Source organism: Palaemon carinicauda, chromosome 1 (genome assembly GCF_036898095.1).
Source record: "Palaemon carinicauda isolate YSFRI2023 chromosome 1, ASM3689809v2, whole genome shotgun sequence".
Classification (NCBI taxonomy): Eukaryota; Metazoa; Arthropoda; class Malacostraca; order Decapoda; family Palaemonidae; genus Palaemon; species Palaemon carinicauda.
Window position 1 is genome coordinate 86,299,739 of NC_090725.1, and position 11,501 is coordinate 86,311,239.

General features: G+C 39.1%; 1 protein-coding gene across 2 annotated transcripts in view; it reads right to left on the reverse strand.

Annotated features, from left to right (window-relative positions):
- The window catches only part of Ythdc1 (YTH domain containing 1), a 305,795-nt gene that overhangs the window by 21,033 nt on the left and 273,261 nt on the right, over positions 1-11,501 (reverse strand). For both annotated transcript variants that reach the window (XM_068382583.1, XM_068382575.1), the window contains one exon: positions 3,808-3,905. In XM_068382583.1, the coding sequence (XP_068238684.1) occupies positions 3,808-3,905 (98 nt within the window). The remainder of the gene's footprint in view (positions 1-3,807; positions 3,906-11,501) is intronic.

Genomic DNA, 11,501 nt, shown 5'->3' on the forward strand with positions numbered 1-11,501 from the left:
TATCTCGAGTAGATAGGGTTAGGAACGAAGTGGTGAGAGTGAGAACGGGTGTAAGAAATGAGTTAGCAGCTAGAGTGGATATGAATGTGTTGAGATGGTTTGGCCATGTTGAGAGAATGGAAAATGACTGTCTGCTAAAGAAGGTGATGAATGCAAGAGTTGATGGGAGAAGTACGAGAGGAAGGCCAAAGTTTGGGTGGATGGATGGAGTGAAGGAAGCTCTGGGTGATAGGAGGATAGATGTGAGAGAGAGAAGAGAGCGTGCTAGAAATAGGAATGAATGGTGAGCGATTATGACGCAGTTCCGGTAGGCCCTGCTGCTTCCTCCGATGCCTTAGATGACCGTGGAGGTAGCAGCAGTAGGGGATTCAGCATTATGAAGCTTCATCTGTGGTGGATAATGTGGGAGGGTGGGCTGTGGCACCCTAGCAGTACCAGCTGAACTCGGTTGAGTCCCTTGTTAGGCTGGGAGGAACGTAGAGAGTAGAGGTCCCCTTTTTGTTTTGTTTCATTTGTTGATGTCGGCTACCCCCCAAAATTGGGGGAAGTGCCTTGGTATATGTATGTATGTATATTAATATTTCAACATATAGATGTAACACAACATAATTATGTTAAAATTGTTATATATTGTATATGCATTCTCATTTAATCATAAAACCTTGTCAATATCCTTCAAATATAATAAATTGAATATGTAATTTATATTTTTCCTAGCTCTCCAAACTCTAAGTCCTTATTTGGTATTATTATTATTATTAAATGCTAAGCTACAACCCTAGTTGGAAAAGCCGAATGCTATAAGCCCAAGGGGCCCCAACAGGGAAAATAGCCCAGTGAGGAAAGGAAATAAGGAAAAATTAAATATTTTAAGAATAGTAACAACATTTTAATAAATATTTCCTATATAAACAATAAAAACTTCAACAAAACAAGAGGAAGAGAAACTAGATAGAACAGTGTGTCCGAGTGTACCCTCAAGAAAGAGAACTCTAACCAAAGACAGTGGAAGACCATGGTACAGAGGCTATAACACTCCCCAAGACTAGAGAACAATGGTTTGATTTTGGAGTGTCCTTCTCCTAGAAGAGCTGCTTACCATAGCTAAAGAGTCTCTTCTACCCTTACCAAGAGGAAAGTAGCCACTGAGCAATTACATTGCCGTAGCTAATCCCTTTGGGTGAAGAAGAATTGTTTGGTAATCTCAATGTTGTTAGGTGTATGAGGACAGAGGAGAATCTGTAAAGAATAGGCCAGACTATTCGATGTCTGTGTAGGCTAAGGGAAAGTGAACCGTAACCAGAGAGAAGGATCCAATGTAGTACTGTCTGGCCAGTCAAAGAACCCCCTAACTCTCTTGCGGTAGTATCTCAACGGGCGGCTGGTGCCCTGGCCAATCTACTACCTAAGATACTTCAGTACAAGGTAGTTAGGTAATGAAACTGGGGTGGCAGAGATCAACACGCTCACTTGCCCATTAAAGTTCAGACACTTTTTACCTCATGCCTAAGGATTTGAAATAAATTTCAAGACTTAAGACTGAATATCTAGGAAATATACAAACTACTTTTAAAAATAAAAACTTTCATAGGAAATTCATTTCTTAGTGGGGAGCAGCCCCGGTGAACCAAACAAAGGATTTTTCCCCCTGGAAGTGTCCTCCTTGGTGATCTCAGATGGGAGCTAAGAAGATCACTTTAATCCTAATAAGTTGATTATATGGGTGCAGAAGCTGTTAGGCTCTGGGTCAGTATTAGTTAATGAGAAACAAGTATTAAGTAAATACTATTCTAAGTGTCAAACAAGACACACTTCCACTCTTCCCCTTGAACAGCAGGCTGGGACTTCTTCACGGATCTAATTTATAAAGAATGGTTTTTTAGCATGGAACTTGCTGACGTCAGCTGGTGCATCACATAATAGTCTTAGCTATCTTAACCCGAAAAAAAGAGAGGAAAAGGTAAAAGATTTAGTCATTCTACCTTTCATTCTAAATTTATACCTGAAGCATTACCTCAGGAAATAATTCTCTGTCATGTGAGGGAGCTGAACTGGCAACAAAACATATTGAGCAGCTACTACAGGCCAAAGGAAAAGTGTTCACAAGACCTTGTAGGTAACTTCCCAAAGATAAAAGGAAGTACCATTGGATAGAATCTCCAGAACCCTGTTTCCATCTTCCGTGAAACAGATTTTTGCAGGTGATCATTGGGCATGTACCCAACTTCACAAGTTTTTACCTGACATGGGCAGTCATTGGCATTGACAGATGAAGCAAATTATCATTTGATTCCCTCAAAAGTCAGAAAAAATAGGATTTTAAGACACTCCCTTCTTGTATTCCATGGACTGGTAGAATCCTCAAAGGTAAGGCTGACTGAGAGGAGAGATCCACCCCAGAAAATACCATGGGACTTTGACTAGACGAGCTGTATGATTGGGATAACACTGACTGAGGCTATCGGGAACCCACCAGGGGCATCCTGATATGGCAATTGGGATGAATGAGAGAATGGTGAGACAATTAGGTCACCCCATAGGTGTGGAAGTGCATCCACGAACACACCTATGCAACTATTTTCTTCATTATTACTCTCACCTTTTCCTCTCCCTCACCCTTATCAGAAAAGTTGTCTGGTTTCTGATATTTAATTTCATCTACTTACACTTTCAGCCTCTGTAACAAAGCTTAGCTTTAAGGAGTTAATTTGGCACCCTCATACAATTTCAGCATATGCATGAAATCATTCTTTCAAAGCCTATAACTGGAGATTAATTTATTTCTCCAAGGAATACATTGTAGTTAGGTTTCCATCAGCCACCCGAGTATCATATGGCTCTTATGGACCTCAATCTTTACTACCTGCTTAATTAATCTCTTATGGATCTCAATCTTTACTACCTGCTTAATCAGTCATGATGTTAGGTTTATATTAAGAGGCTGAGAGTTGAGGCAATATTTCTGTTTTCGCATCAAATGGATTTGATACATACACAAATGAACCTTCCTGTAGATTAACTCAAGATGATAACTCTTTGGGTTATTCAAATATTCTTCATTATTTGCTTTATTTTTTTATTATGGAGTGGTACTTTCAAACATGTTTATTTTTTACTATCAGATTTTTATTTCAGGGGGTTCAAGATCCATAACGTTGGCGTCAATAGGTAACTAATGTGTCAAACCTGTTCTGTACAGGAATCTGGTCATCTTGCTTAGTTTGATATTTTTGGGTAGTAGTTCTACTTGCTTTTTAGTTACCCTGTAGAAATAATTTTTTTTTGATGATGGTTTAGGAGTACAGTAATGTCAACAGTGCGAGAATACAATATTTTTGTCGACTTCCAATAGGCAGACTGTACTTGTACCTGATGAACCTATAGGAATAGAATTCTCCTGGTAGTTGGTTTTATGGGGACTGTATGATGAAGAAGTGGAGTTATCAGGGTTCTGAGATTTAGTACTAACTAAAGAATGAGGAGCATTGGGAACAAAACCTTACACACTATCTGCATACAAAATCCTCATAAAATACTCCATCCAGAAGAAAGAAAAAGAATAAAATACATCACCAAACTAAATAGCTATGTTGCTCCACCATATTGTAGTTTAGTAAGTAATGAGGCTTATGATAAATCTAGTGGGTTCCTTTCGATAAGAATCAACAAATCAAATAAAATCAAAACAAATCATAAGGAAAAATATTATTTACATTTATACAAGCACAAACCTTTCAATATTCAAAAGGCATTCACAATTCTCCCTTAAATGCACAAGACAAAGAACCACAATCCCTTATTACTCACCATTTTATGACTACTGTTACCGTTGTATGAACTTTCTCGACGCTGTACAGTTCGGTACTGTGGTGATCTTTCCCTTACCCTTTCACGTGTGTATGTGGCTGAAAAAAATTAATTTTGAATTTAGAATTTGTTTTCTATTACTCACACGCATAATTAAATCTACCAATAGATCTTGCTTCAGAAACTTGCTTTCTAATTCAATTTACTCTGTAATCCATTTACGTAAGTATAACACAGTATACACATTAAGTACCCAATTTTATAAAAGTATAATTACCATATTTCCCGTGTCATAAGACGCTACAAATGCTAAGATGCACCCTTAAATCAGCAAAGCAGTTTTTTGGGGAAAAAAAATTAGGATTTTACAAATTATCCTAGCAGCAATTCCTAGTCAGTGTGATTTTTGTTTGGCACAGTAAATTCTCATATTTTGGTAATGTTAATTAGTTCCATGCCGGTTATCCCAATTTTATTACATTTTCACATAAGAAACCTCTAAACCTATCACAGTTGTCACCACAACTACACGTTTAGTGTTTGCTGTTTCAAGTATTGTTTACATGAACACAGTGCTGCTAACGTTCTTAATCAACTTTTGGTAAGGAAGTAAAATTCCAGTAATATTTCCCAAATTCCTCATATAGCCTACACATTTTCCCACAAAAGTAATTATTGATCAAAAAAAGCTCTAGAAATTCCTCTAGGTGCAATACTTTTGCTAATGTATGGGACTGTAGGTCTAGTTACTTTTCTTCTAAATTGGTAACACTGCACTCAACTAACAGTGAGGTGTTTACCAAGGTCGTATTCAACAACTGTCTGTTTGTATTATTTTGGAACTCAGGCAACAAAATTGTTATCAAAATATTGCTTATTTATAAAATATTAACAAAATATGAGAAAATAGATACATACTACATAAATTAATATGGCACAGCGTTCTCTACTAGGAGACCAATAGTTGGCATGTTTGCTTGTAAAAGGAGGTTAGCAACTCATCAGCTGATTTCCAAAATAAACAAATAACTTGCTTGCTGCAGAACTTCATTAAGCGAAGAGCAATATAAAAACAAATTTATTTGTGTTAAGATGCAGGGTTATTTTTCGGAGCATTTTTCTAGTAAAAAGGTGTGTCTTATGACAAGGGAAAATGATCATGTTGATTAACGATAGAACTAATTCCATTCATTTAATGAACTGGGGGATGTAGGTAGCATAGTAGGATTTCTAATAATTCTCTACGCCTGTCGTCTGCTACCCATCGTGTTTGTTCTGACAAGAGCAATCGGCCGGCTAAAATTTTGTGTCAAGAGAGACCTGAAGAGCGATGGAATGCACCCAAGAGCACTCAAGACTTGTGTAATATTCTTCCTACAAACAAACTATAGTATCCTGCCTCATCACCAGGAAACACCACTTCTGATCTTCTACAGGTGTAGGGAAAACCTGTTCCTGCTCTGATCTTTAATAGTAGGGTAGGTGGGAGGGGATCTGATGTTGATTGTGCGGGTATTAGAAAACTAATTTGAAATACAAAATTACATTTATCTAACACTCAACTGTACAATTAACATCTCCTGATTCCCCACAGTTAGTAAGATGGGGGAAATGATCAGTATGATGCTAGGAAGGTTGCCTGAATTGTAGCTTAACTAGTTTGACTTCTGACAATGTGGTGTGTTGCAGTTTGTCAATCAGTGGCCATGTCAGGGATAAGTCCATAAGGATCTACTGTCTAGGCATCCTTTATGATTACTGTGTTGATAAGCCATTGGTCTAGTGATCCTCTCCCATCTAAGCCCTTCGTATAGCACTTCTGTTGAAGGGATTCAATAGCTAAATCACAAGGACTTCCACTGTGAAATCTCTGACTAACAAGGGCACTTTCATTGAGATTAGTTCAGCCAAGTTCAGTATACAGAGGAGAGTAAAGCAATCACAGTGGTTAAACAATGACTCCGTCAACTGCTACAATAGGACCTAAGGAACTGAAATTATGATGTACTAATTTTCCTTTTTAAATAAGATTGGGAAAAAAACAAGAGTTGGACCTCCATGTCTTGGCCTTCAGGATGGAAGACAGACATGTTGGTCCAAAGCATACAGACGTAACCATAATCTTAATACTGTGGGCTCCTGATGCTCTCCCTTGAGACGATGAGGGGTGCGAAGGCTCTGATGCCAGCACAATGACCTGTCTAAGAAGGAAGGCCACTACATTCTTAGATAAGACCTTGTTCGAGCATTTAGGCAAGCCAGAGTGATTTAAGATACTGCTGGATCATCTTCATCCTGTTCAGGTAGCAACAAATAGCTCTTACTTGGCACAGAAGCTTCTCTTTGTTGAGACACATCAAAATGAATTCCCGGGAAAGAGGACTGCTGAATGAATGTTTTCATTCTGAATTCTGGCGCTTAGTTCAAAAACAAAATTCCTTTTCCTCCTAGCCACCCCTACTGAAGTGCCAGAAATTCGAAAACCCTTCTAACCCTCTTGATTTGGTTCAAAGATCTAGATTCTAGTGGTTTGTAGGGCTCTAGTTGAAGCCTTAAGTACCAGATCCAAATTCCATGAGGGAACTGAAATTGTCCTTCTAAGAATTTCTATGCAAATTTGAAAACTGAAGATAACATAGCTATGTATCCTCTGATGGCTGGAACAGACAGTTGCTTTCCTTCACAAAAGAGCAGGAAATCTGCTACCTTGAAAACTGTTGGTTTTGAGATGGTGTTTTGAGTTCTTACACCACTTCCTGAATATTTTCCTCTTGTACTGGCAGTTTATATGAGTGAAGACTTTCAAGCAAAGGAAACTTGTTAGACCAGCTACCAGGAGACTCCTTGAGCGCTGGCAAATCTGTGAATAGTCTCCATGCAATTAGCTAGAATTTGTGGTCCAAGATAAAAAATGTGTCGATGAGGTTGTTTAGGGAGGTCCTCTCTGACAGGCAACCACCTTAGAGTGTCTACTGACAACTACAAGATGTCTACAGACCAATCTGTTTGAGGCCAGAAGAGTGTGACCTAAGTAAGACTGTAATGTATGGACTCCCTCAGTTTGTGCAGTACATTCCTTATCAGAGAAACTGGAGATAAAGCATAACCCAGAAGATACCTCCAGTCTTGAAGCCCTGCATCTGTTCCCCCAGACCCCAAATTGATGTGGGGACTTAAGTATGTCCGAAGCCTGTGGTTCATTGCTGTGGCAAATGCATTCATCATTACTGGCCATATAGTCCTATCAATTACAAAAGTTGGCTACCTCTTGTTAGTTTACGATCCATTCAAATCCAAGTGTCTGCCGTCACATTAGCCTGGCCCCTGATGAATTGTGGCATAAGAGTCACCTTCTTTCACGCTGCCCATGACAGAATCTCTTGTGAGAGGTCATCCAATGTTTTTGATATAGCTGTTGGTGAACACCGTGATACAAGATCAAAGTGAGAGAGGGCCAGCTGGATTGTTAGAAGCTCCCCACAATGGATGGATTCCTTAGATTCCTGCATTGTTCAAGTCCCCGACAAATCGGTCCCCTATCAAATTTCTCCACCAGGAATCAGAAAACCACAGGATATCTATATCTGGGAATGAGATCAACTGTTAAAGACCTTGGTTCAGGTTCACTGAATCAGATCACCAGAAAAGTGTCTGTCTGATCATCTCTATACATTAAACCTCAAAAGAATGATCCTCTTTCTCATAAAAGTTGTGGGGTTGGTGTTGAAATAGTTCAAGTCTTCTTCCTTTGCATTGCATTCCTGTAGTGCCTGGATGTGACTCAACTTGAGAAATACTTCATAATTGAAGATTTGATGTTCATCCCCCTGATAGATCAAAACTTGACTGCAGATTACGATACACTTCTCTATATTGATTTGGATACCCAATTTGTTGTAAAATCATAGGATTATGTCGCTCGTGTGAATGGCTTCCAGTCCCAAGCTCGACAGGAAGACCCGATTGTCCAAGAATCTCATCATCCTTATCCCTCCCCTGTGAAGAACAGTCCCCACAGGTGCTAGAGATGCTGTCGTCAGGACAAAGCAAAGAACCATGAACTGCCATAGGTAGTAAGTTGACCAAGGTACCAGCCACCTATTCCGGTTACGGCTCATTTTTCCTTTGCCTACACATAAACCAAATATACCAGCCTATTCTTTACACATTCTCCTCTTTCCTTATACATGTACATCTAACAACACTAAGAAAACCAAAAAATTATTTTCTACTCATGGGGTAAACTACTGCATTGTCCTTGTTCAGTGACTACTTTCAACTAGATAAGGGTAGAAGGGTAGCAGCTCTTCTTGGAGAACACTCCAAAATCAAACCACTGTTCTCTAGTATTGGATAGTACCATAGCCTCTGTACTATGGTCTTCCACTGTCTTAGGTTAGAGTTTTCTTTCTTACTTGAGGATACACTCAGGCACACTATTCTGTTTCCATATTTCCTTTCCTTACTGGACTATTTTCAGTTTTAGCCCTTGGGGTTATAGCATGCTGGTTTTCTGAATAAAGTAATAATAATAATACAGTATCTCCTGTTTCCAGAAAAACCTCGGGTATATAAAGACAGTTTGGATGGGAGTGACAAGAAGCAGTTACCTTATCTAAATGACGAAAGGCGCGACCTTGAAGACTCCATTTTGAAATGAGTCTCTGTTACAAAATGGTTCAGACAAGGGATCAATGCCTGAAGAGATAATCCCTTCTCCAACAACTCTTGGCGTGAGTTGAAAGCTATTGGACTATTCAATAGGGGTGTTAGTTGTTTGAGGGGAATCCTTTACCCATACCTCATAAACTGAAAGACCCAAGGGTTAGGATCCAGTTCCTCCAAAGCCTACCGTTTGTGTTGATGGCAATCCCTACCTTCACACACAAGGGCTGTAGTCCCTATGACAAAAACCCTTACTGAGGCAAAACTCTTGGATGGATTGGATAGGTTTATGGAGTTGACCACCAGATCATAGAGAGGTCGATGCAGCTCCACGGCTCTGAGAAGACCCATCCGGGAGCCCCAAAGCCATCCCATTATGATAAGGTTCTGCTGAACCTTAGACACAGATATCTCAAGTTTGGCACATTCCTCCAGTGATACCCCAGCCTGCTCATGATGTGGTTCTTCTGGAGGTTGGTCATCTCCCATAAAGAGTTACGAGGTACTGGTGACAGAGCTGGTACATCCTCTTATTTACCCAAGTGAGCCCCGCTGCTTTTGGCCTAGACAGAAGCCAGAAAGGCTGGTTTGTTACTTCCAACCTACATACTCTGCTGATTACTCGAAACCATCTGTCTCCCTTGTCTAAAGAATTCTCCTGTTAACCTATGTGGAATTGGGTTTCGTTTCTTTGCCCATTGTATATCCTCGAGAAATCTGGACACTGATGGAAATCTTTATGTTCCTGTGTTGCGATGGTCAACTACAACTCCACAAGAGCCTCTTGGGTGAAGGTGTTTATCCTTCCAAAGGCAGAGATTGAATGTCCCCCTCCTTCATCACCTTGGAGGTCGTGCCACAACCCAGAAGAACTTCCTAGCTGTGATCATGATGGCTGACGGAGGAAAAAATAATGCATGAGCCATGAGTGGTGACCCATCTTGTGCAGGGTGGATCTGGGCTTCAACCCGACTCTTCTTAGAACCACATCCCCAATTCATGGGGAACGAGACACTAAAACATTCCCTGAATTTCCAACCTGTAGCTGGAGAGAGCCACTTTCTACCACAACCATCTATGAGGAACCCTTGTACCCTGCAAGACGACACTTAGAGGTTGCCTGAAGGGCTTGCTCCACACAAGGAAGGCTGGAAGAAGCAATCAGCTGTGACCTTGACTGCCCCTTCACAGTCTGGTCACAGTAACATCAGTCTCCTGATCTAACAGTGGGGTACAACTAGAACCCGGTAGGGCTAGTTCAACAAAAGTCCTTTCTCCAGCACAGGGTGGAATCAGAGCAGAACCGAAAAGCTGAAAAGAGAGGTTAGAGTTCCTAGTTGAGAGGCTACACTCTAAAGACCTGTTGATAGTGTAAATTCTAGAGTTAACAGTCCCCAATTGAGACCCTAATGTTCTTCAGCCACAGCAACACACTCTTCAAGGGCTACAGATCCTGATAAACTAGATCCCACAGTGGGAAGGAAATCAGACACATTGCTTGCTTGACATGCTGATCACCTCAGAAATTACCACCATATGGTCATACCTTGTAACACCTCGTTAACTGGGCTAGGTCTAGGAGGATTACCTGATAGGGAACTGATCGATCCACTGAACCCTCCCTAAGTCTTTGCCTCGAAAGTTTTCTTAAATAAGGTAGTCATATGGTTTACAAATATACTTGTCTTTCCCTAAGAGACTAATTTGTACATTCGTCACATACATCAAAATCACTTCCCTTCAATCAACACAAAGAGTGGTTATCAAATACAAATTTGCGATTTAGCTTAGCATTGCGGCATGAATTGAAATGGTTAAATCAGTCTAAAATTGTAATACGGTCAACCTGGACCATGCTGGTGAAGAACAGTCCAATTCTACTTGGAGTCCTTTTTTGCTGTGAATACTCCACGAAGATTTGAATAATTCTGAATGATGATTGTATCAAGAAGCCAAGCTTCCTAGCTCAATCAAAATGCAAAATCCAGGAGAGATAAATAATATGTCTACTAAAAATAGCAAAAAGGTCAGAAATGGAGTTTCCTGGTGAAGAGACAGGGTACTACCTTCTTGGTTTGCAGGAAGGATATCACAGGAGTCCCAAGCACTCTTGATAGCCTTACATTACTCTGCCAACGCTCTTCATTAACATGATGATGATCAAAACAAACATGGCTGCATGATATTGAACATATAACATACAAAGAGAATTATCAGGCAACATGCATAGAGAATTATTGGAAATAGCATTATGCTGCATATATCCACCAGTTATTTAGATTAATGGAATTATAGACAGTTGTATCATTAATTAACATGATCATTGTTTATTTATCTGATAAACATTTTTATAAGTCAAGACTTAGTGTGTATCTTATACTTATGGAAATGGATTACAAAATGAATTAAATTAGAAGGAAGTTGATCTAGCAAAATCAAATGGCAGATGTTGACTGTGCAGTCAAGTATAGTATTAGACAAGTTATTATTTCAAGTACAAAACTAAATTCCAAAGTATAAGTTTTGAACCTTATAACATGTTGACTTCAACATGTAAATTATTCAAGAGATAGACGAATAAAATAAAAGATATCATTATTAATTACCTTTGCTTGAAACACAAACACAAAACCAACATTGACAAATGGAACATAAGAATTTAAAAACCAATTGGAATACACAAGTCTATAATTATGCTATTAAAAACATACCCAATCCAAAGGTACCACATTATAACCAAAGTTTAAAAAGTGATGGATACAATACACATTTTAAAAATCCTCTGAACATATGCCATAGCTTGAAATTCCTAATAATTTACTATACAGTATAAGGGATTTTAGATATGAAATGAGATTCTAAAATACATTTAAAACAAATGACACAAGAGTCTATTAATCAAAAACATTCAGAATAATCACTAATTAATCACATTAGATAATGGTATTCAAATAAAAAAGCAAGTTACAATACTAATAAATTAAGTAATATTTAAGAGCTGTTTGCATATAAATGACTCTAGTCCTTTA